Here is a 27,088-nt window from a genome sequence, read left to right on the forward strand (position 1 = left end):
CCTTTGGTAGGTCATTCCCACCCAAAAGTATCCAAAATGGTAGAATCAGAAACACAAGAAAATCTGTAGATGCTGGAAATCCAAGCAATACACACAAAATGCTGGAGGAGCTCAGCAGGCCAGGCAGCATCTATGGAAAAGATTAAACAGTCGACCCTTGATCAAGACCCAAAGTGGTATGCCTGTTATTGTCACCACAAATGATTTCTGACTTCTTAAGGTCATGCTTGATTACTTAGGATTTCTAGTTTTTAAAATATAGTCCTGTTAAGATATGCCTCTCTTAGTTTAGGACGATATATTGGCTATGTATAAGTGGACTCATTCTCCATTTTTTATTAGGAAATCTCAATTCAACAAGCCCGATACTCTCAGCAGAGAGTCTTGTTTAATGGGTCAAATTATTGGTGATATGATCCTATAATGAACCCAGGTCCCTACTAGAAACACTGAAAAGACATGAGTGTGAATGTCAAAGAACCACAACACAACTATCCAGAGGCTCTGTTCATCTCTGGGTCTAGACTCAACTTATGCCCAGTCTTAAGAGTTAAACATTTCCCTTCTGTGGTGGCAGTGATGGTCCAAGGTGATATTGACTTGAGCATATGTGAATTCAGAGCACATAAATATATGGCACTAAATCATAGCACTACTTAGAGATCCACAGGACCTTTGGTAAAGTAATTACAGCAGTTTTACTAGCATAGTGGTACAGCAGTTACTGCCTCCATCTCACAGCTCTATTGACCATGGTCCCAGCCTAACCCTGCATGCAGACTGTGTGGAGTTTGCCTATTCTCCCTGTGACACCAGGGCCAAAGATATGTTGGTAGATAGGTAGCTGGTATGAACTCCCTTGCTTTAGGTGGGTCCCTGGAGGAAAAATTGAGACCAGTAAATTGAGATCAGAAGTGGAGAGAGTGAGCAGTTTCGTGTTCCTGGGTGTCAAGATCTCCGAGGGAAATTGGGTTTCATTACAGCCACACTAAAGAAGGCAAGATAGCAGCTATACTTCATTAGGAGTCTGAAGAGATTTGGTATGTCAACAAATACACTCAAAAATTTCTATAGATGTACAGTGGAGAGTATTCTGCCAGGCTGCATCACTATTTGGTTTGGGGCGGGGGGGGGGGGGCTACTGCACAGGACCGAATGAAGCTGCAGAGGGTTGTAAATTTAGTTGGCTCCATCTTGGGTACTGGCCTATAAAGTACCCAGGACGTCTTCAAGGAGCGGTGTCTCAGAAAGCAGCGTCCATTATTAAGGACCTTCAGCACCCAGGGCATGCCCTTTTCTCACTGTTACCATCAGGAGGTACAGAAGCCTGAAGGCACACACTCAGCGATTCAGGAACAGCTTCTTCCCCTCTGCCATCCAATCCTAAATGGACATTGAATCCTTGGACACTACCTCACTTTTTAATATATATTATTTTTGTTTTTGCATGATTTTTAATCTATTCAATATATGTATACTGTAATTGATTTACTTATTTACTTATTATTATCAATTTTTTCTTTTATGTTATGAATTGCATTGAACTGCTGCTGCTGTTAACAAATTTCACGACCCATGCCATGATAATAAACCTGATTCTGGAAAAGCTGGATGCCTGATGGTCAGTGCTCACATGGTGGGTCAAAGGTCATGTTTCTGTACTGAATGACTCTATTCCAGGCGTTTATTGCATCCATGCTATCTAAAAATGCAGTGTACAGGCTACTTCCACTTCCTAGCCTTGTAGGTCATGGCTCTTTACTCGTCCTTTTCAAGCCTTTTAAATGTGAAGAGTGCTTCTTCCACCAACACCAGGCAGCCAGCGTTTCAGTCTCCTTGACACCTCCCTAAATTCTTCAGCTCTTTCCCTGCATATCAATCACTCCTCCAATGGAAAATAAATCCTTAATCTTCCATCTTTCTAGATCCCTCATGATTTTGTATAACTCACTAAGATAGTCTTCATTAAAGAAAAAGTAGAGCTTAGTAAATAACTTTTAAAATTAATATTTTGCAGTCCTAATAATATTCTCAAAAATTTCATCTCTAGTGTTGTGTATTGTTCTTGTAGTATGGAAGTCAGAAATGTAAAAAATTCTATAAATCTGTCTTGTGTTCTGCAAAGTTCTTGCATGTGCTTCTGGCTCCTATATGCTACGCATCACTGAACATGCATTAGGATCACTTTGTCCCTCTACACATTCTGGTATTTTACCAATTATTCTGTGTCCTTTTGCCTTGTTGGCCTTCCCTGTTTACGTTACCTAACACTTCTCCAGATTGAATTCCATTTGGTACTTTTTATACCCTTCTACTCAATAGCTTTTTGCATTTATTTTATCAGCAATAAAGACAGTTCTTACTTTTTTCATCCCAGCCTACATTACGTTTGTTAAAGTCAGGATGGTTTGGGAGCTGGAGTGACGTTTGAATGTGAGAATGATTTCCATACAATTACTGCTATTTCCTACATTATGGCAGAGGTCAATGATTTGGAAGGTGCTTCCAAAGAAGTTGGGTGACCTGCTGCTCTGCTTTCTGTGATAATAGAAGGAATTTTACACTGCCTGCAACAAAATTGATAACCACAAGATGAACAAAATTAAAGAAAAAAATTGCTGTAAGACGCTTTCACTTCATTGCCACCATATTGTCAGTGGCATTAATACTCACATGACAAAGGCTGGACCTCATCATCTGGAACTGATCTATCAGCTTCTTGTGCAGGGGCCGCATTTCTGGATGTACCAGCTTCTCATGAATTGCTAATCCCACTCCAAGAATGTGAACCTGCGGGTAACAATCACAGAAGAATCTGGCTATTATCTATAAAGATCCTTATAGATAACTCACCATAGGTACTTTGCTCCTTACTAGATGCTTACGGATTAGAAATCATTTCTTCTTTTTATGTAGTCTGAGTACTACCAGAAATAGTTGGTTAGAATACAGTTGGTTCGTTAGAACAATAACCTGTCACACAATGTCAGTAAAACCAAAGAGCTGATTATTGACCACAGGAGAAAGGAGCTGGAGATCCATGAGCCATGTACCTCATTAGAGGACTGGAAGTGAAGAGTGTTCCTTAGTGTTACCATATCAAAGGACCTGTCCTGGGACCAGCATGTAAGTCCCATCACAAAGAAGGCACAGCAGTGCCTCTACATTCTTAGAAATTTGCGTAGATTTGGCTTGTCATTTAACACTTCGATAGATGCCAGAGTGGAGTGTTTCCTGACTGGTTGCATCATGGCCTGGTATGGAAACACCAATGAGCAGGAATGGTGGATACAACCCAGTCCATTACAGATAAATCCCTTCCCCTCATTGAGCACATCTACAAGGATCGCTGCCACAAGAAAGCAGCCATCAAGGATGCTTCAAGAAAATGAATCACAAGGTAGTATGTGGTACTTTGATAATAAATTTCATTTGAACTTTGAGGGGATCCAAGGTGATACAAAATTGACTTGGTGGTAGGAGGCAGAGGCTGATGGTGGAACGTTGTTTTTCAGATTGGACATCTCTGACCAGTGCTGTGAAGCAGGAACAAGTGGCTCTTTCTCTGCTGTTTGTTATATAGTACATTTGTTATGTGGGATAATTAATCAGTGTGCAGAAGCCCAAGACAATGAAGAAGGTTGTCTCAAGTTACAAAAGAATATTAATCAATTTTGGTAAGTGGGCAGATGGGGAGTGTTGTTGAATAGGGAGACATTGGAATACAAGTACATAATTCCTTGGAAGTGGCAACACAGGTAGCCAAGATGGTGAAGAAGGTATATGGCATGCTTGTCTTCATTAGCTGAGGCATCAAGTAAGAGAGTAGGGATACAACATTAGTGGTGTACAAAACACTGTTAGGCTGCATTTGGGAGTACTGTGTGCAGTACTGGTCACCACACTACAGGAAAGATATTCTTAAACTAGAGAATGTGCAGAAAGGTTTCACAGGCATTTTGCCTGGACTGGAGCACTTGAGTTATTAAGAGATTGAATAAGCCGGAACTGCTTGCTTTCTGTGGAGTACAGAGGCTGAAAGGTGACATTCTAGGGATACGTAAAATTATGAGAGGCATACACTCAATGGCCACCTGTACACTTGATGCATAAAATCATGCAGACATGGTTCAGATGTTCAGTTTTTGTTCAGATCAACCATTAGAATCGGGGAGAACTATGATCTAAGTGACTTTGACTGTAGAGTAATGGTTGGTGTCAGACAGGGTGTTTTGAGTATCTCAGAAACTGCTGATCTCCTAGGATTTTCACACACAACAATCTCCAGAGTTTACAGAAAATGATGCTAAAAACAGAAAAAAACATACAGTGAGTAGCAGTTCTGTGGGCAAAAATGCCTTGTTAATGGAGAGAGGTCAGAGGAGAATGGCCAGACTGGTTCAGTCTAACAGGAAGGTGACAGTAACTCAACTACGCATTACAACTGTGGTGTGTAGAACAGCATCCCTGGATGCACAACACGTCGAACCTTAAAATGGATGGGCTAAGGCAGTAGAGGATCACGAAGATACACTCAATGGCCACTTCAGGGGAGCTACCTAATAAAGTGACTACTGAGTGTACATAGGGTAGATAGCTACAGTCCGTTTCCTATGTCGAAACTAGAGGATGTAGGTTTAAGGTGAGAAGGAGAAGGGCTAAATTGGATTTGAAGGATAAATATTTTGCACAAAATGCAGTTAGTATCTGGAATGAACTTGTGGGAGAGCAGATGGAGGCAGGAACAGTAACGACATTTAAGAAGCATCTGGGCAGGTAATACCTGAAAGAGCAGGGTATATTGGAACATGGAATTAATGCAGGTAGTATAGATATTGGGATTAATTTCGATAGGCGTGATGGACAGCATGTGACAAAGCAGCAGTTACTCTGCAGTACAACTCTATGAATCTGTAAGATAAAGAGATGATTGGAGCACAGATGGGAACACAATACCTGTTCCTGCATGAGTTCTTTCAGCTGGTTAATTTTCTCACTGTCTTCAGGATGGTTCACTATGTACTCTTTTTGGAAAAATGCCTGTCAAGAGGAAAGAAAGTTAGTTATTTTACCAAGATCCTAGTGTTTGGCAGCACTTTTGCACTTTTGACACACTTGGGGTTGGGTGAAGCAGGTAAGCCAAGCACAAAGTGTGCTTGAAAAAAAATTTACCCCTCCTAACATTCTGCTCAAACTCTTTTATAATATAAAAGTTGCCATGAAACAATGCAAGATTATTTAAAAAATACAGTGCCTGTTGTGACGAGAATACACATAAATTAAGATGTTTGCTGGCCTGGGCTTGCACCAGTGGCATCAGCAGTTGGTCTGCCACCTGTCCTCAGGGGAGGGAGAGATAAGGAACAATGAAGCAGCATTTGGAGATGTTAATGAAGGAGCCATCAGTCTGGGTATTGTCAAGATCGGCTCCTGAACTGTTTGAAGTGATGGACAGGCGATCTGGAGATGTGTAATGAAGGGACGGGAGAGAGAGCTGTCTGGAGCGGCTCCCCCTTTGAACCCTGAACTGTTTGAAGTGATGGACAGGCGATACCCCAGCAGGGGGATAAAAAGGGACAGGTTCGCTAAGGCAGGACACACACACGACACCCGAGGTAACGAGACCCTGGAAGCGGTGCGCCTCTCATGAGTCGGTGGGAAGTACCGGGCCACAAACGCACAGGGTGGAAAGGTACGATCAGCGGGAACCCGGTGTGTGTCCGCCCTCGCTTGGGTGCCGGGTTCACTGCAGAGGATCGACCGCATCTGGAGGAGGGGTCACAGTCGGTGACCCCAGGTGACATCACAAAGGACTCGCCCGAAAGCTGCTTGTGAGCAATATCGCAGGTCTGTGAGTGGAAGCCGTTCTGAATGATCAGTCGTTCTCGTTCTCTCTCTCCCTCCCCCCACGTTGTCCATCGCCATGGCAATGATTACTGCGAACTGAACTAAATTGAACTGGACTTTGTGTCACTTTGAAACTGGTCATTTACCCCTAGACAACGATAGAGCTTGATTGATGCTGTTATCTTAATTCTGTGCACATGTGTGTTTATCATTGCTGAACTGTTGCATTTATTATCCTTTTGATTACTGTGTTGCTTGTTTCTTTAATAAAACTTTCTTAGTTCTAGTAATCCAGACTCCAACTGAGTGATCCATTTCTGCTGGTTTGGCAACCCAGTTACGGGGTACGTAACACTGTAAAACGTATTCATTCCCCCTTGGAAGTTTCATGTTTTATTGTTTTACAACATTGAATCTCAGTTGATTTAATTTGGCTTTTTTTTGACACTGATCAACAGAAAAAGACTCTATCGCATCGAAGTGAAAAAAAATCGCTACAAAGTGATCTAAATTAATTACAAATATAAAACATTAGATTGAATAGTTATTCATGCCCTTTAATGTGACACACCAAATCATCACTGGTGCAGCCAACTGGTTTTTGAAGCCACATAATTAGTTGAATGTATACAGTCAAGGTGTTTCAACTGATTGTAGTGAAAATACACCTGTATCTGGAACATCCAACTGCTGGTGAGTCAGTATTCTGGCAAAAACTACACCATGAAGACAAAGAACACTCCAAGCAACTCTGTGAAAAGGCCACTGAAAGGCACAAGTCAGGAAATGGATACAAGAAAATTTCCAACTCACTGAATATCCCTTGGAGAACAGTTAAGTCAATCATCAAGAAATGGAAAGAATATGGCACAGCTGTAAATCTGCCTAGAGCAGGCCGTACTCAAAAACTGAGTGACCATGCAAGAAGGGGGCTAGTGAGGGAGGCCACCAAGAGATCTATGAGAACTCTGTAGAAGTTACAAACTTCAGTGACTGAGATGGGAGAGACTGTGCATACAACAACTGCTGCCCGGGTGCTTCACCAGTCACAGCTTTAAGGGAGAGTGGCAAAGAAAAAACCACTGTTGAGAAAAACTCACATGAAATCTTGGCTAGAGTTTGCCAGAAAACATGTTCGAGTCTCTGAAGTCAGTTAGAAGAAGGTTCTATGGTCTGATGAAACCAAAATTGAGCTTTTTGGCCATCAGACTAAACACTATGTTTGGTATAAGCCATGCACCACACATCATCAAAAACACACCGTCCCTACCATGGCTGCATAATGCTATGGAGATGCTTCACTACAGCAGACCCTAGAAAGGTTGTGAATATAGAGGGTAAAATGAATGCAGCAAAATACAGGGAAATCCTGGAGGAAAACCTGATGTAGTCTGCAAGAGAACTGCAACTTGGGAGAAGATTTGTTTTCCAGCAAGACAATGACCCCAAGCATCAAGCCAAAGCTTAGGAATGGCTTAAAAACAACAAAGTTAATGTCCTGGAGTGGCCAAGTCAGGGTCCAGATCTCAATTCAATTGAGAATTTGTGGCTGAACTTGAAAAGGGCTGTTCACTCACAATTCCCATGCAATCTGACAAAGCTTGAGCAGTTTTGTAAAGAAGAATGGGGAAAAATTGTAGTGACAAGATGTGCAAAGTTGGTAGAGTCCTATTCACACAGACTCAAGTCTGTAATTGCTGCCAAAGGTGCATCTACTAAATATAGTACTGACTTGAAGGGGGTGAGTAATTATGCAATCAATTATTTTGTATTTAATAATTGTAATGAATTTAGATCAATTTGTAGAAATTTGTTTTCACTTTGACACAGAAGAAACTTCTCTGTTGATCAGCGTCAAAAAAGCCAAATTAAAACAACTGTAATTCAATATTGTAAAACAATAAAACATGAAAACTTCCAAGGGGGTTGAAAACATTTTACAGGCATGATATGTGGATATTCATTTATATATTTAACAGTAATAGTGTTTAAAATGGGCTATTCCAATAAATAAACATTTTTAACCTGTGACAATCCATCTACAATGCATAACTGTTAAATCAAAAATCAAAAATGACTTCAAAATACTTTACAGAACCACCTACCAGTTATTTTAGTGGTCAGTAAACTTAAAAAGTAGTGTTGAAAAGCTTTTAAAACATACACATATGCTCAAAATACATGCTTAATTTTGGTGCTTTCTCAAAGACTACAATTAGCAGAACATTCCTGTTTTTATGACTTTGACTCAGATCATGATGAGACCACTGCAGAATTGATTCTTTTAAACTGACACATGCAAAGGGGAAGAGAGAAGAGAAATGGGAACAGATGAGTTCTATTGTAAGGATCTAGAGTCCCAAAGGCTGTGTTGTCTGCCTGTACCCAGATTCGGGACATCTCATCTGACCTGCAGAGTAATTTGGAGTGGGAGGGTGATTGTGAAGAAGTTAGTCCTGCAAATGTGGAAAGTGGACTCTGTGCTTATGTACGATCTGTGGCTGAGAGAACTAGCAAATACTTTACATTTGGAGAGACTGAGACTATGTAATGAGGACAGTGGAGACATCTTTGAAAGGATATGGGGCCCTGTATTGGACTTTCTTATGGGGTGAGGACTAAGGTTTTTTGGTGTGGTGCACCTCTGCTGTGTATGTTTACTTTTGCCTTTATATTTTTCTCCCTCTTGCTGCTCAATATTTAATCTGATTTTGTTAAAGGTCGTGGTTTTTGTGGATGTGCTGTTTTTTTTTGTAATAAAAAAAATAAAAAGAATAAATAAAAAAAATCCAGTGTTGTGGTCCATGTATATATGACATGGGTAGAATGAGGAACGAGATTCTGCTCAAGAAATATGAGCCAATAAGAACTAAATTAAAAAGCAGAGTCAAAAAGATAATAACTTTTGGATTGCTGGTAATATTGGGCCCGGTAACTAAAGGCTGATTTATACTTGTGCGTCAACTCGACGCCGTAACCTACGCAAATGGCCTACATGCGCTGTGAGCATTTATACTTGTGCGTTGGTATGTCTGCATCGCTCTGCAACTTGGGCACGTCGTGCATGCGCACACACCTGCCCGCGCAAGGCTTCATGGTCATGGTAGTCTTTCTTGGGATAAACAAGTTTAAAGCGAGCGTCTTTTTTTTCGTAAAAGTGAAATGTGTCCTCCATAGTTTCGGAGGTCTGTAAAGCTTTATGGAAAGCATTGTAGCCAGAGTCCCTTCAGTTGGCCAATGGGAAACTACTGCAATGTAGGAGGAAATGCGATGCTACCAGGCGGACCAATCACAGTTGTTGCGGTCTGCGTTGCTGCGACATGAAGTTACATTTTGGGAGAGGTGTGTGTCAGGCTACGGCGTAGGGATCCACGTAGGCACCTACGGCGTCGAGTTGACGCACAAGTATATATCAGCCTTAATACTGTGGAGAGGGCTTTCAACTGAATGGTTGGTGTGTGGATTTACCTCTTGTGAAAATCTTGTTCTAGTAAAAGGGAAGGAGAGTGCAGGAGAGGTTACTGAAGTCACTAGATAAATAAGAAAAGGATAAGAATTTAAATTCAGGCAACGTAGAGACAAATTTGAGAAGAGGGGTGTTGAATGACCGAAGCTAAAATCAAAAGTATTAGTATTACAGTTGAGTAAAGACAACTACAGAGGCATGAGAGAAGAGCTGGCCAAAGTTGATTGAGAGGGTACTCTAGTTGCAATGACAGTGGAGTAGCAATGATGAGAGTTTCTGGGTGTAATTCAAAACACCCGTTATTTGAGCAGTGGATCCTCCCTTCCTACCAGGAGAAGCTACTTCCAGCTAACAAAGTAGTTTAAAACATATTTCATTTATTTTCAGTGAAACACCTTTAAATCCAAACAACGTTCTTAAAACACATTTAAAACTCACAGAAGGTTACTGTCTTATAAGACTTCCAAATTATAAACCATTTCTAAAACACAAAGGATTTTCAAAACACAGGTACAATTCCTATAAGCTAAAAAAACCCAATGATGCAGATGAACTAATTATCAGTTGCAGAAACTGAAGGCAGAGGAATGGACTCCAGTTTACCCTGTGTTTCATGCTTGTTGCTGTTCCTTACTCCATGCCTAACAAACCTAAACTGCTTTCTACATTTCTACTGTTTCTTTGCCAGGTATGTGGCTTCACACGTGATATTCCATCAGATACATTTTTTACATAAACGCTTGGAAAAGCGCTTGGAGACAGAGATTTCAGGTACCCATAATTAACTTCCTTGAGTACATAGGCCTTGCAACTTCCTCCCCACTATTTGTGACATTTACTGAAACTATTGCAGACAAAGAGTCCAAAGCACTGTTGAGGATTCCTACCACCCATCCCATAATCTCTGTGACACACTACTGTCAGGAAGGAAATACAGGAGCATCTGGACTAGAACTGCTAGACTGGGTAACAGCTTTTTCCCTCAGGGTGTGAGACTAATGAATACCCTGTCACCTCTAAGGTCTCATCACTTGGACAGCCAGCTGTTTACTGTTTAGTGTTTACCCATGCTGTGCACTGCATGCATTTTAAATTATATTTCATTAACCTATTTATGGTAATATTTTGTTTTATGTGTTGTATGTGACATATATTTTGTGGGTGCACTGTGGTCCAAAGAAAGAGAAAAGTTGTTTCATTTGGTTGTATCTATGTACAGTCAGATGAATTTGCTACCTCTGCACCCATCTCTCTTAGAACACCAGGTGCAGGGCAACAGGTCCAGAAAATTTCTCAGCCCTTAGTCTCATTAGTGGTTTCCTGGAATTAGTAACCATTTTAATAAGTTTTATGCTTTTAAGTTTGCTCTTTGGTTTCTTCAGATAACCAATATCAAGTCTGCTTTCTGATAAATTTAGGAAAATAATTACGGAATTGGGCTACTCAACGCACGTTTGCTAAGTAATAAAATCATTGGTGATCTAACCCTCACCTTTTACATGTGAATATTATTAATTAATCAATATTTCAAAAGCTCAGTCTTGAAAATTTCAATGTGCAGGATTCCCTAAAGATTAACTTACAGGTTGAATTGGTGGTAAGGAAGGTAAGTGCAATGCTAGCATTCATTTCATGAGGACCAGAATATAAAAGGAAGGTGTAATGCTGAGGCTTTATAAGGCATTGGTAAGATTTCACTTTGAGTATTGTGCGCAATTTTGGGCTCCTTATCTAAGAAAAGATATGCTGACATTGGAGAAGGTCCAGAGGAGCTTCATGGGAATGATTCCAGGAATGAAAGGGTTACCATATGAGAAGCGTTTGATGGTTCTGGGCCTGTACTTGTTGGAGGTTTGAAGAATGGGGGGCGGTTCTTATTGAAACCTGTTGAATATTGAAAGGCCTAAATAAAGTGGATGTGGAGAGGATGTTTCCTACAGTGGATGGGGGGGAGGGGGGAGTCTACAACCAGAGGACACAACCTCAGAATAGAAAAATGTCTTTTTAGAACAGAGATGAGGAAGAATTTCTTAAGCCAGAGGGTGATGAATCTGTGGAATTTGTTGCCATGGATAGCTGTAGAGGCCAAGACATTGGGTGTATTTAAAGTGGAGGTTGATAGGTTCTTGATTAATAAAGGCGTCAAAGGTTACTGGGAGAAGACAGAAGAGAGGGGTTTACGGATGGGTCAAATGGCCAAATTCTGCTCACATTTGTTATGGTCTAATTCCTGAATTAATGATGTTGGGGGAAGAGAATTCAGGATTTCCAGTCTGTATTGTTGATAGCATACTCCAAGTGATAGCTTTAAATAGTGGTGATGAGATCATTCGAGTTGAGTATGATGTTTTCTGAAGGGGTTGTCTATTAGTGGATCCTAAGTGGGCCGTAGAGGCCAACCCTGGATCCACATATTCAATGGAGAATGCCTATACGTGACTTTGTTTAATGTGGGGAGGCTGATGCACAGGCAGCCAACACATGGCCCCTGACAGATTGGGGTCAGGGTCCAGTGGCATCAAGTGAAGCACGACTTCATTGGTGCAGCTTTCCTCCTCCTTCATAACAGTTGTAATGGGCCATCTTCTGCCAGCTACACCACTGAGATCTTTTAGTCTTTGTCTGGGACCACATACTTAACCTTACCCTCATGGGTGACCCTCCTAACAACTGAACTCCAGACAGCATTGCTCTCGGGATCTCAGAAACTCACAAGCCTCTGCACCACGACAAGGTGACAACCCCTGGAGAAGCCAATAGAAAGTGCACTCTACGTCATCCCTTCGTCAACCATTCTAATGCCCTGCTTGACTGAGGTTGCTGATCTGTGATTCATTTTCAGTAGTTTAGTGCCATGGAGCTACACTTGCTAGGAAATGATTTCAAGAGCAAGTAACATTTACATTCAACCTGTCTGCGTTGAATCTCAGTCCTGTTTTCAGAGGGAAAGGTGATGTGTGCTGGCTCACTGTACTGCTCAGACTGACATTCACTTCCCAATCTCATAAGTGATTCCATGTTTGGCTACTGGTGACTAGTGGTATTCCACAGCGGTTGGTGTTGGGATCGAATCTTTTCACGTTGTACGTCAATGATTTGGATGATGGAATTGATGGCTTTGTTGCAAAGTTTGCAGACAATATGGAGACAGGTAGAGGGGCAGGTAGTTTTGAGGAAGTAGAGAGGCTACAAAAGGACTTAGGCAGCTTTGGAGAATGAGCAAAGAACTGGCAGATAGAATACAGTGTCGGGAAGTGTATGGTCATGCACTTTGGTAGAAGAAATGAAAGGATTGACTATTTTCTAAATGGAGAGAAAATCCAAAAACCTGAAGTGCAAAGAGACTCGGAAGTCCTTGTGCAGGATTGGCTAAAGGTTAATTTGCAGGTTGAGTCTGCGGTGAGAAAGGCAAATGCGATGTCAGCATTCATTTCAAGAGGGCTAAAACATAAACGTAAGAATGTGAGGTTGAGACTTTATAAAGCACTGGTGAGGCCTCACTTGGAGTGTTGTGAGCAGTTTTGGACTCCTTATCTTGGAAAGGATGTGCTGAAACTGGGGAGGGTTCAAAGGAGGGGCATGAAAATGAGTCCAGGATTGAATGGCTTGTCATATGAAGAGCGTTTGATGGCTGTGGGCCTGCATTCAGAAGACTGGGGGGGTGCCCTCATTGAAACCTATTTTATGTTGAAAGGCCTTGATACAGTGGACATGGAGAGGATGTTTCTTATGATGGGAGAGTCTAAGGCCAGAGGAGACAGCCTCGGAATAGAGGGGTGTCAATTTAGAATGGAGATGAGGAGAAATTTCTTTAGCCAGGGAGTGGGGAATCTGTGGAATTCTTTGCCACAGGCAGCTGTGGAGTTCAAGTCTTTCTGTATATTTAAAGCAGAGGTTGATAGATTCTTGAATGGTCAGGGCAGGAAAAGAGGGGAGAATGTAGGAGATTGGGGCTGAGAGGAAAATTCGATCAGCCATGATGAAACGGTTGCATAGACTTGATGGGCAAAACGGTCTAATTCTGCTCCTATGTCTTTTGGTCTTATGGTGTAAAAGGCATAAATAAGATGTACAACTCCCATTTCTACACCTGTGTGTTTCACCTTCTGTCTGCAAAAATACATTTAGTTGCTTGAAATGTCAGAGACAACAGCACACAAAATAAACCTTAGATAGTATCTCGTAAGTGAAATTCCCAATTCTACACTTTTAGTTGATTAGCTCTTCATTAAAATAAAGACAACTGAATTTGCTGAATGCTTCCACAATTATCTGGCATCCAACTATTTGGAAATCCAATTGGCTCAGTATCTAGCTCATCAGCTGATATTTGCTGTGCTCTCCCGATACTCATTGCAGTCTCGATTCCCACCTCCCCCTCCCCTCACCAAGGCCCCCAGTTCCGACCGTCCACTCCACTCACCGAGGCCCCGGTTCCCACCTCCCTCTCCACTCACCAAGGTCTCGATTCCCACTGTCCCCTCCACTCACCGAGACCCCGGTTCCCACCGTCCCCTCCACTCACCAAGACTCCGGTTCCCACCTCCCCTCCACTCACCGAGACCCCGGTTCCCACCTCCCTCTCCACTCACCGAAGTCTCGATTCCCACCGTCCCCTCCACTCACTGAGACCCCGGTTCCCACCTCCCGCTCCACTCACCGACGTCTCGATTCCCACCGTCCCCTCCACTCACCAAGACCCCAGTTCCCACCTCCCCTCCACTCGCCGAGGTCTCGGTTCCCACCTCCCCTCCACTCACCGAGGCCTTGATTCCCACCTCCCCTCCACTCACTGAGGTCTCGATTCCCACCGTCCCCTCCCCTCACCAAGGCCCCCAGTTCTGACCGTCTCCTCCACTCACCGAGGCCCTGGTTCCCACCTCCCTCTCCACTCACCGAGGTCTCGATTCCCACCACCCCCTCCCCTCACCAAGACCCCCAGTTCCGACCATCCCCTCCACTCACCGAGGTCTCGATTCCCACCGTCCCCTCCACTCACTGAGACCCTGGTTCCCATCTCCCTCTCCACTCACTGAGGCCCCGGTTCCCACCTCTCCTCCACTCACCGAGACCCCGGTTCCCACCTCATCTTCCACTCACCGAGGTCTCAATTCCCACTGTTCCCTCCACTCACTGAGACTACGGTTCCCACCGTCCCCTCCACTCGCCGAGGCCCTGGTTCCCACCGTCCCCCCCACTCGCCAAGACCCCGGTTCCCACCTCCCCTCCACTTGCTGAGGTCTCGATTCCCACCTCCCCTCCACTCACCGAGGTCTCGATTCCCACCATCCCCTTTGGTGCATTAATAAAAAAAAAATCTAATAGTCCAGAAAATCTGCCGGCTTCACCAAAGTCCTGAGCATGCCAGATTAAAGGAGTTTTATAGTTTTACACTTTGACATGCAGGTTAATTACCTTGTGCCCTATTTAACTTGGATTCATGCTTTTAATAAAAAAATCGTGAAATCAAGCACAACATAAACAAAAGAGATTCTGCAGGTGCTAGAATCTCAGCCTGAAACATTGACTGTTTATTTCTCTCCATAGACACTGACTATCCTGCTGAGTTCCTCCAGCATTTTGTGTGTGTGTGTGTGTGTGTGTGGCTCTGTGAAATTGCCCAGTCTGGTTCGGTGGTCTGAGTCATTATTTACAATAATGGGTTGTATTTTTATTTTGATTAATAGGGGCATAAAAAGTTATGTGGAAAAGGCTGGAGAATGGAGGTAAGGATAATAAATTAGCTGTGATAGAATGGAAGAACAGACTCAATGGGCCGAGTGACCTAATTCTGCTGTTAGGTCTTATAGTCCTATAACAGTCAATGTCTGGAAATGGAGGTAGATATGATGTAGAAATTATCATTTGTCCTGATGTTAAGTGATAAAATGTCTGAGTTCACTATTTGAGCGTATATTCAAACTGCATCAGCTGTCTCTTACCTCCTGGTACCTGGCTATTCCTCCATTCACTGCTGCATCTATCACTCCGTTCAGACACATGCTGAGCAGATTAATGTTAGCGTGCAGCTGCTTGTGCTGGTACTGGTTGATGAGGCTTCTCAGCTCCTGGTTTTTGTTCTCCACAACATAGATGGCATTTTCCAGAGGGCTCACCTCCACCTGTCACATACCAAGACATTGCAAATTAGAGTTGATATGGTTCTTTGTGCATGGCTTGAAAGCAGGATACATGGAGGGCTGTGGAAATTTAGGAAGGGAATTCTGGGTATTAAGTGGTAGGCAGCTGCTACTAATGGAGTAATCAAAATCAGAGATGGATGAGAGGTAAGATTTTCAGAATATAGAGATCTTAATGTTTTAGGCAGACTTGAAGATAGTGAGAGAAGAGGTCTTGTGTGGATTTATAAATTGTAATACCCTTGAGCCACAATTGATCCTCATTTAAATCACGTGAATGTTCGTGGAAATTGGTCACTGGATGGCCATCCTGGTTACATTCCCTTCATAAGCTATGTTTCAAGACCAGATACAGGGTTCAAGTCAAATTTGGGACTTTCTCATTTCAATAATTAACAAAATAAAGAAGGGCTTTCACCCAAAATAAGGAAGGTTAATACACAACAGAAGAATTCAAATCTTTTCCACTTTGAAATAAAGTTTACTGAGAAATAAATTTTATTTAGTAACAGGGAGGAATGTTGGAGTGCTGGTGAAGCAGGATGAGACAGGTAGGAGTGGAGAGAGGAGAGAGAGGGAGAGGGAGAAAGAAGCATGTGGAAGGTAATATACAATGGGCATCCCACATTAATACAAAGCTGCATAGGCTGCTTTCAATCCACAGTAGAAATGAAGCTCAGGACTTGGACTGTTAGGACCCTCATGGACAAACGCAATAGAAACATATTTGAATATTGCATTGCAATCATAGTCCAGGAACTCAGCTGCTTGGGAAACTACATTGCTGCTCTGAGCAAGATCCAGTGGGCAAAAGGCATTGTGGTACAGCAGTTAGTGTTGCCACGTCACAGATCTTGGGACCCAGGTTCCATCCTGATCTCAGGTGTTGCTTGCGTTGTATTACAACACTCTGTGTGACTACGTAGGTGGCTTTCTTTGAGATGGCCTGGTTTCCTTTCACATCCCAAGGCTGTGCTGGTGGACTAATTAGCTACAGCATATTACCATTTAACTGGCAAAAGAATTAAAAGGTAGTTGATGGACATATGAAAGAAAGTTGCAGGGCTTCTGAGGAATGAGGGTAAACTGTATGGGGCTGATTTCACAAGGGTAACCCTCCCTCAGGCCTAATATTACCCTAGAGGGGTAAGCAAGATTAGAAAGAACGTTTGTGAATGGTGGATTGTACACTTGGGCTGTTCTCACCCGTTCATGAGTTGTCAGTCAGGAAAGACCAACTGGTCACTCCTGTCAGTGTGCTTACATGCTGGCCCACTGATGCCTTGGATTTTGAACATAGAACATTGCAACACAGTTCAGCCTTGCAGCCGATGATATTGAGCCAACCTTTTAACCTGCTCTAAGATCAATCTAACCCTTCTCTCCTACATAGCCCTCTATTTTTCTATCATCCATGTGCTAATCTAAACATTTTTTAAACATGCTTCTATCAACATCCATAGCAGGGTATTCCATGCACCCACTACTCTCTGTAAAAAAAAACTTACCTCTGATATCCCTCCTACATTTTCCTCATATCACCTGAAAATTATGCCCCCTCGTATTAGCCATTTCTACCCAGGGAAAAAGTCTCTGGCTATCCACTCGATCTATGCCCCCTGTTACCTTGTACACCTTTATCAAGTTGCCTCTCATCCTCCTTTGCTCCAAAAAGAAAATTCCTAGCTCGCTCAATCTATCCTCCTAAAACATGCTCTCTAATCCAGGCAGCATTCTGGTAAATCTCCTCTGCATCCTCTCTAAAGCTTCTACATCCTTCCTACAATGAGCCGACCAGAAATGGGCACAATATTTCAAATGTGGTCTAACCAGAGTTTTCTAAAGCTGCAATGTTCTTCCATGTGACAACTCTCAATCAAGGTAAAGCAGGGGACAAGAACTTTAGATTTTCTTACGGAAGCTACTTTGTCTCCATTTTACCCATGTTCTTGACTCAGTACTTCTCTTTACAAAGAAGTTGCTTGACTTTTTGAGTATTTCAAACATTTTCTGTTCTAATTTCAGATTTCTAGCATGTTCAGCTTTTTGCTATACAGGCACTTTAACGTAACCTAGTAAATTCAACTTGATGGGATTTGACTAGCTGATAGCAATGAAAATTAAACCAATTTAAAGTTGATTTTATTTTATTCAATTTCCAATGGTCCATCTGAAGGATCTTAAAAACAGAACTCTTAGCCTAGGCTTTTTTCCACACAAGTTTGACTTCTCTCTCATTTATCCCATCTCTACTCTTACACTTCTGAATATTGTTTGAATCAGATACAATGGACCTTTGCTTTAACATTGATTTAGTGATTCTCCATCAGCCAATTGTGATGAAAGTTTTAAAATTAGGTAATAATGCAGACCATGTTATATCTTGAAGGAAGAACAATTGAGTGGTATGATTTAATGTTTTTAATGAGTCATGTTAGTAAAGATACACGCTGGGCAACCTACAGTATGGGAGCTACAAATCGGGCCTGTTGAGAGGAAAACTTGCATTCCAATGCCAGTGCCTAAAGAGAGTGCCTCCAATGCGTAGGAGACCCAATTGATTTTTCAGCTCGATCGATTACTTGGCATATTTTCGTAATAAACCTGATAGATTTCAGACCATGCTTGAAATCAGCAATAAAAGGCAGAACCTTACCACTTCTCTCTTCTCTACTTCAAACCAACGGGAGATCCCAGGCAAGCTGTGTGTGAGAGTCAGGGTTGTGCGTTCGATCCAGAGGCTCTAGACAGGATACACGATGATACAGAATCATTACCTCTAACTATTGGTACCTCAGTACTTCCACACTCTGTAACTTTAGAGTATCAAGCTATTCCTATCAGCCCCAGAAAGCTTCAGAACACTGTTGTCTCATACATATAGACACCCAAACATCAGTCTTGTCTCATACAAAAACACATCAGGGACTTTTATGCTATAAATCTCCATGGTGTAAATCAGTTTTTATCACTCCCAACCATCAGCCCCCACCACCCAACCAAAAATCATCATAAAGTTATACAGCACAGAAAGAGGCCCTTTGGCTCAACGTCTACACCACCAAAGAGTCTGTCCGAGGTAGTTCCAGTTGCCTGCATTTTCCAAAACCTTTATCAGGTCACCTCTTAGGCTCTAACACTCCAGGGAAACAAGCCCCAGTCTAACCAGTCTTTCCTTATAATTCAAACTCTCCTATCCTGGTAACATCCTTGTGTATCTTTCCTGCACCCTTTCTAGCTTAATGACATCCTATAGCTCAGGGGTTCCCAACCTGAGAGCTATGGGCGCCTTGCTTGATGGTATTGGTCCATAACATAAAAAAAGGTTGGGGACCCCTGTTAAATGGCTGGATGACCAGTGTGGTCTCACCAACAACATAACGGTTTTAACATGACATCACAATTTCTGGTACTTGATGTCCTGACTGATGAAGGCAGGCATTACAAACACCTTCTTTACCACCCTGTCTACTGCTGTGTCACTACTTCTCCAGTTCATCCAGATACTGTTGTAATCTTAGATAATCTTTTTCACTGTCCACAACACCAACCAATTTTGGTATAATTCCCAAACTTACTACCTGTTTTAATAACAGTGTCATACAAGTTATTAATATTGTTGACAAAAGACAGAGGACACAGCACCGATCCTTGTGGCACATCCCTGGTCACTGGAAATGGTTACGTGTGCCATATATGTCCTGCATACAGACGATGATAAAGATGTGTTGGTGAGAGCTAAAGGGAAACAAAGGCTCAGAAGAGAACATAAGGAGCAATTGGGAAAAAAGGCAGAACTGATGGAAATCACAGACTGTGGATGGGACATGTCTAAAACCAATGGACCCCACAAATGGAGGCAGTGCTGGAAACATTACCATGGCCCCAGGAGCAGAAAGGCAGCTGAAAGAAGCCAAGATGTAAGGGAAGCTGATGGCAAAGTATAGCACAAACAAGACATAAATAATGAGAAATGAAAAGGAGTTTAAGAAGAATGTAGACGGCAACTCCTATCATACACATTACCTGTCACAGATGCCTGATGAAGATTCCTCAGTGAACTTCAGATTGACAATACTTATTCCACAAAAGAGTTAACAAGCAAAGATTAGACCTATTACTTTCATTCATCATCTGGGGAATGGAAGGTTAAGTGACCAGTGCATGCCAATGTGCTATAATACCAGCACAGCAGAATTTCAGATAGCCCAAGATACATACCACAAAGGGGATAGACTCACAGCAAAGACTAAAAAGCTGAAGAAGAAAATGGGCTAAATAGAGTTTAGAAATTGAAATAAAGTCAAGATGCAAAACCATATGAGGAAAGAGGCAAGAAGAAAGACTGTTAAAATTGAGTCTTAATACTGGGTTTGTGATATTCACTAGTGTATCAAGTACATTGTATAGTTGTCCTTGGGTACGATTGAGGAATGTGTTTGTAGACCAGATATTGAACTCTTTACTGTTGGACTTCAGCCATATTCCACCGAGATACAACACTGGGTAGCACGGGAGGTCGTTCCTGCCCGTGGCCGTCGAACTTGCAGCTCCTCCTGTGGAGGGTCAGACACCCTGAGCCAATAGACTGGTCCTGGAGTTATTTTCCACCTGGCATAGTTTGCATTCTGTTGTTTGATGGTTTGTGGTTTTTGTATTGCTGTATTTATGCTCTATTCTTGGTTGGTGCGGCTGTAACGTAACAAAACCCAATTTCCCTCGGGATCAATAAAGTATATCTATCTATCTATCTATCTATTGTGTAATTAGAATTTTTAGATGTTTGTGTTAAGTGTTATGTGAATCATGTACAGCGTATGTGTATTTCAAATTATTGAGATAATTATGTTAATAGCTATAGAGATGGATGCCAGACCATATGTGCATGAGACCTACATAAAGAGGCGATTTACTGGAATCATTAGTGCCTGAAATAAACACTTCAGAGATGTTAAGTACAGTTCATAGTGAAAAATTTTGTAAATGAGAAAAATTTGTGTATATATCTCTTTGAAAATAATTAGCTAATGGCAAAATGTTATATGCAGTGTGTACATTGCCATTTGTGGCACAACTTAATATAGGTAGACCGTGATAGGTTGTAAGTATTTATTATTTTTAAAAAGAGCGCACTGTATGAATGTGACGCATGGTACTTTGATACAATGTTGTACCTGAAGTTCCAGTCTAGTCTGATTATGATCTCCTTTAATAAATAAATAAATGACTAATAACACTAAAATTACCTGGAGATGTTACAGCAATTAAATCCAACTGCTTTGTAAACCTGTGATCATATAATGTGCAAGTAAATATGTTTATCTAGTGTATGTTACTGCTTAAAGGGGGAGTAGTGGGGCAGTGAAAAGCTGATAATCCACTCTCCATCTATTTGAAAATCCTGATAGTTCAATATCTGGGTCAGCCGATGATTGTCGCCCACTCCTATCAATACACCAGGGCTCTGGTTCCTTGAGCTCCTTAAGAACTCAACTGATTCTTTACTACAATTCCTCAAAACTTCCCAGAGTCACTTTCCCCATGCTCTCTTTAAATTGACTGGGTACAGTTTACTCTAATGTGTAACATTAAAGAAAAGTATGAATTAGAAGTATGTGATAGCTGGAATAACCATCAAACTCAGGAGTTTTATCGAAGTTGGAAGAGTATTTGTTGCCTTGAGGTTAGTGGGCTTGTTATTACCCTAAACATTATTTAACATGGTAAGTTACTGAGCTTGCAGCAATCTTTGAGATCTGTTTGTCACAGTGTTATTGCTTCTCACTGATCCTAATAAGCTGTATGATATTATAACATAGCACAAAAAAATAACAGAATACATGAATGGAAGTGGATAAATGATGTGAAATTTACAGTTACCCTTTGACCAGGGGAAAGGGAAAAAACATTAGTTGTGCTCCTCTCTTCTTCTAGATTAACATTCATTGGATGAGATTGGACAGTATCAGACTCAGTCAAAAGTCCTGTAATAATTTCCTATGTTAAAACTTCAAAGTTCAAGTAAATCTATTATCAATGTACGTATGTCACCATATACTAGCTTAAGATTCATTTTCTTGCAGGTCTTTACAGGAAAATAAATAAATACAATATAATTTGTGAAAAACTCTACATAACAAACAGAAGAGAGTCTACAGATGCTGGATATCCAGAGCAACACACACAAAATGCTGAATGAATTCAGCAAGTCAGGCAGCGTCCATGGAAACGAATAAGCAGTCAACATTTTGGGCTGAGACTCTTTTTCAGGACTGGAAAGGAAGTGTGAAGATGCCAGAATGAAAAGGTGGGGGCCTTTGCTGGATTCAATGTGCAAAAGAGGACAAATCTTGCAAGTAATAAAAAATAAATAAGTAATACTGAGGATGTGAATTGTAGAGTCCTTGAATTTGGGTCTGTAGGTTGTGGTGAGCGAAGTTATCCACACTGGTTCAGGAGCCTGATGGTTCTAGGATAATAACTGTTCCTGAACCTGGTGTTGTGGAACCTAAGGCCCCTGTACCTTCTACCTGATGGTACTAGTAAGAACTTAGCACTTAGCCAATAACTGGTTCAGTTCCTCATGGATGACTGACCTCTGACACCTTCTCAATGATTGTTTTCTTTACAAAAAAATTCAGTGCTTGAGGGTAGTTCTGAAAGGTTACTTGTAGTTTTATCTCAGTTTCTCTATACACATATGTTGCCAACCTGTCGAGGATATGTTTTAAATTTTTATATTTCATATTCACCTGTTTGCAAGGTTTTGCCAAACACATTCCAGAGTCTGCAGAGGATATGCTAACCACAAGAATGACAGTGTTTATTCTTAGTGCTTCATACTATACCCACCTTAAATTCATTTTCTTTGTCCTTTGAACCTTTATGAAATGGTCTGTCATATCGAAAGTGGCTGACATTGTTTACACGATAGAAGCTCTTAATTCGGTCTGGAACTTTCTCCATCTGGAGGACATCCACATTCTCTGGAATTGGGCACACTGCATATATTTGCAGATCTACAAGCACGGTCAAAGAAAACTGCAGAGCAAATGAAAAGGTCATCAACATCCTACACTGAAGCACTAGATTATTTAGACAGGCACGACCTGCTCTAATCTTCCTCAACTGAAGTTGTTGCTATCCACTATAGTTGCAAAGGTGACACTATGGTTGCATGGGTGCTCTAATATTCCTCTACTGAAGTTGCTGCTATCTACCCTGGTTGCATTAGTGCCTGCAGCCTTGTAGTTTTGCAATATGCCACTGAATTCATGACTGGTCACAGAATCAGCTGTTCAAACCCATTAAGCATCATAACTGAGTTCAAATGGACGAGGGTAGATGTGGGAACTTGTTCTCTTCCTATTGCTGTTGCCATTTTCAATAAAATAGTTTTGACTAGGGATGTATCAGTCTGTAAAGGATTGACTGTTACCAGGGCCCCTGATCAAGGCGGGAGGATACACTGTGCATCGGACTGCAGAATGGTTTCATCAGGCTGGTTGAGGTGTTGCATGGCAATAGCTTGTGGGAATTCTGTCAACATCCTTTGCTGAAAGGCCTCGAGCCTCTCGTAATCATGACCACGACACACAAACTCCTTGTTCTGGAACAAAAGAAGAGACAAATAAGAAGAGTTAAAATAAACAATTTTTTCAACAGAGCCGAAGAAAACGTAAAAATCTGAGCGAGACAGAAAATACCATAATTAGACAGCAATTGGGAAACAACTAATGCTTTAGGCTTCTTTATTGCATCTGAATAAACAAGGAAATATTAAAGGACTAGGAGATGTGATGCATTTGCTATTGACACAATCACTTTTTGAAAGTTACAACCAGATACGAGGGGTGATTGATAAGTTCATGGTCTAAGGTAGAAGTTGTCAATTTTAGAAAACCTAGCACATTTATTTTTCAACATAGTCCCCTCCTACGTTTACACACTTGGTCCAGCGGTCGTGGAGCATACGGATCTTGGACCTCCAGAAAGTGTCCACAGCAGGGGTGATTGATAAGTTTGTGGCTTAAGGTAGACGGAGATGATTATACAGCTCTCGTTACATGCACATGTAGGTCAACTCTTTGAGTGATTATGCAGAAAGTTTGAAGTTAATAACTCATCAGGGGTGATTGATAAGTTCGTGGCCTAAGGTAGATGGAGATAAGTGTTGGCCAATGCACTTGGAGTGAAAAGAACCTGGAGTAGGAGACAGGTCTTGGACATAACTGTTGTAATGGTGATCCCACTGGCTGTAGTTTGCCAGATAGGAGGGATGGGACCTTTTCTAACCTCTCTCCCCATTTGAGTTGAGCTGAAGAGCACTGAACAATCTTGGAAAGGTCACCTATGATGGTAAGGTTATGAAATAGGTTCTGGACAAAGAACAACCCAAGAAGTCCTCTTTGATCTGCAGCAGACTGAGAAGGACTGCAGTATCAATAGTATGAAAGGCAGAAGAAGGCTTCACAAGAAAACAGTCTGAGTCATTGTGGTCCATGGTGTCACTGAACCTGGCCACCAGCCTATTAGCAGTAGTGTAAATCAATAGATAAAATCCATGCTTTGCACCCCTAGCACATCTCGTGCTAAATACTGTCGGGCAATTAAATTGCTAAGGGAGGTGAAGGCTTCAAGAATGTTCAAATTTTAAATGATAGTTGGCCCAGCACGTGAATACTATGGAAAAGATTGAGTGAGTGCGGCAGATTTTAAAGGAATTTGACAGGGGCTGTTTTCTTACACAAGAGTTGTAAGTGCCAGTAATGTGGTGCCAGAAGGAATGGTGGAATCAGATATGATAGTAGATGGTATTAGTTTAATTTGGCAACATGGTTGGCAGAGACAATATGGGGTGAATGGCCTGTTCCTGTGATGTAGCATTCATTTTTTTGCAGTAGTTGCTTCAAGAGGTGATAAACTAGGAGTCCTGCAGCAAGTAATTTCCCACCTGAGATCCCAAAGCCTTCTTATCTACTACAAGCACATCAGGAGTGTGATGGAATGCTGTCCACTTACCTGGAAGAGTGCAGCTCCATTAACTTTCAAAATGCTTAATATACTTAGATCAAAGCAGCCCACAGTGGGTATCCCATTCACAATTTATGTGGTTGTAGCATGTGCCATCTAATTATCAGGACACAGACAGCATTTCTAAACTGTAACTTATATCACCAAGAACAAGGACATCAGTCTCTTGGAAAACTAGCACCTGCAAGACCTTCTGTAGACTGCATGGCCTCCCAACTTGGAATTATATTGCTGCCCCTTTGTTATCACTGGGTCTGAATGCTGGATCTCCCTGCCCAACAGCATCCTGGTCTTCACCAGAAAGACTGCAATAGTTTAAGAAGTTGGTTCACATTGCCTTTTCAAGAACAGCACCAAAATCCCAGCAAATCTGCACATACAGCCATAGGATCATGACTAGATCAAACGGAAGAAACATCCAGTAGGTTAGAAAGTATCTGTGCAAACAGAATCAGTACTAAGATTTCAGGATGAGTAATTTTTACTACAACTGCACAGTACTGTATGGATTAAATACAGGTCAAGTGGATAGTGTTCCCAGGGCAGCAGTGGCTATACTAGGGAGCTAATTTTAAGGTACTTGGAGGAAAGTATAAGGGGGATGTCAGAGATGGTTTTTTACACAGAGATTGGTGAGTGTGTAAAACACCCTTCCAGTGGTGATGGCAGAGCCAGATACATTAGGGATATTTAAGAAACTCTTACATAGGACATGGATGATAAAAGAATGGAGGGCTATGTAGGAGGGAAGGATTAGATTGACCTTAGAGTGGGTATTTGCATTTGTATTTATTTTATTTCTTACATCCAAAGGAGTAAAAATCTTTATGTTGTGTCTCCACCGCAATGTACAAGCAATAAAGAGGGGAAGTGTGGGAGGATATTGCCAAAACACTAAGATCATATACATCAATGTTTTGTATACATGTATGTACAGTCAGATATGCAATCAGATTAATGTGTATTGATAAATCTGATGGGCTGGTGAAAGAAGCTGTCCCAGAGCCTGTTGGTCCTGGCCTTAATGCTGCAGTACCATGTGGGGGTGGGCCAGGGGCGCTCGACCGGGGGTCGTGGTCGAGTGGTCGGCAACTTGGCCGGCTCCCCCACCAGACTTAGTCTGGTGAGGAGGGTATGAGGACACCCAGCAGGACTGAAAAAAACAAGACCTGACAAAGGGTGGATGAGCCAACGGCCATCTTGCGTGGAAGAGATTAAAGCCTCACCACGTATCTACGAATCGTATGCTATGCACCTCGTTAGAAGAGACATGATGAACTTGGGCGCTGCACCGTGTGCCTGGACCTGCCCAAGGCCTCCGCTTAAGGAAGGGCCGAGCTCGAAGAAGCGGCCGCGGTTGGAGGCCAACACGGCCTCGGGCTCGAGTTCGACGGGGGCAGTGCCAAGGCAGCCAGCGAGAACACACTGGAGGAGAGGCTGTACTCAGTTCTGTCACAAGATCGAAGAAGATGGTGGTGCAGAGCTGCCAACCCTGGATTCGGGACAGCACCCACTGACTGACTGACTGACCATTTGCCAGGAGGAAGCAGCTGAAACAGTTTGTGTTGGGGTGGCTGGAGCCCCTGATGATCCTCTGGGCCCTTTTTATGCACCTGCTGCTGTAAATATCCTGAATAGAGTAAAGTTCACATCCACAGAAGTGCTGGGCTGTCTGCACCATTCTCTGCAGTGCCCTGTGATTGAGGGTAGTATAGTTCCCGTACCAGGTGATGACGCAGGCACTCAGAACGCTCTCAATGGTGCCCCTGTAGAAAGTCCTGAGGATTTAGGGCCTCAGGTCAAACTTCTTCAGAGGGGCTGTTGTGTTTTTTTTCAACCACACAGCCGTTATGTACAGTCCAGGTGAGGTCTTCGGTGATGCGTATGCTAAGGTACCTGAAACTACTCACCCTCTCAAGTACAGTCCTATTGATGTCAATAGGAGCTAAATTGTCTCCGTCCCTCCCATAAACCACGATCAACTCCTTTGTTTTTTCAACAATGAGGGAGAGGTTGTTTTCTTAGCACCACTGTGTAAGGGCATTGACTTCTCCTCTGTAGGAAATAAGGCCTATCTGCAAATTTGATCAGCAGATTGGAGCTGTGCATGGCTACACAGTTGGGTGTATATGGAGTACAGGAGAGGGCTCAGGACACAGCCCTGAGGGGCTCCTGTTTTGAGGGACAGAGGTGAGGGAGCTCATCCTTACCACCTGCCAGTGATCCAACAGGAATCTAGCTGCACAAGGCAGAGTGTAGGCCAAGGTTTCTGAGCTTCTTGCCGAGCCTGGTTAAAAGGTCAGCATAACATTGTGGCCAAAAGGCTTGTACTGTGCTGTAGTATTCTTTATTCTACTTCAGGCACCATTTTCCTGCTCTTTCCCCATATCACTTGATCCTTTCAATATTAAAATACCTATTGACATTTATCTTTTGAGTGCAGTCAATGGCTGTGCCTCAACAGCCCTCCAGCCTGGAGAATTCCAAAGTTCGCCACCTACTGCTAAATGAAACTTCTCTTCACTCGGGCACTAAATGGCTTAGCCCCTAAAGTAACATTGTGATATTGTTTTTTGACTCCTCAGCTAGGAGAAATATCTCC

The 27,088-nt window shown here is 42.2% G+C and overlaps 1 protein-coding gene across 1 annotated transcript in view; it reads right to left on the reverse strand.

The window, feature by feature from the left end:
• The window catches only part of dock3 (dedicator of cytokinesis 3), a 946,041-nt gene that overhangs the window by 48,850 nt on the left and 870,103 nt on the right, over positions 1-27,088 (reverse strand). Inside the window, exons 41-46 of the mRNA XM_072280136.1 lie at positions 22,921-23,062; positions 22,306-22,472; positions 18,110-18,196; positions 15,256-15,435; positions 4,957-5,040; positions 2,674-2,790 (exon numbers count right to left, since the gene is read on the reverse strand). Coding sequence (XP_072136237.1) covers positions 2,674-2,790; positions 4,957-5,040; positions 15,256-15,435; positions 18,110-18,196; positions 22,306-22,472; positions 22,921-23,062 — 777 coding nt within the window. The remainder of the gene's footprint in view (positions 1-2,673; positions 2,791-4,956; positions 5,041-15,255; positions 15,436-18,109; positions 18,197-22,305; positions 22,473-22,920; positions 23,063-27,088) is intronic.

This window comes from Mobula birostris, chromosome 16, assembly GCF_030028105.1.
Source record: "Mobula birostris isolate sMobBir1 chromosome 16, sMobBir1.hap1, whole genome shotgun sequence".
NCBI classification, from domain to species: domain Eukaryota; kingdom Metazoa; phylum Chordata; class Chondrichthyes; order Myliobatiformes; family Myliobatidae; genus Mobula; species Mobula birostris.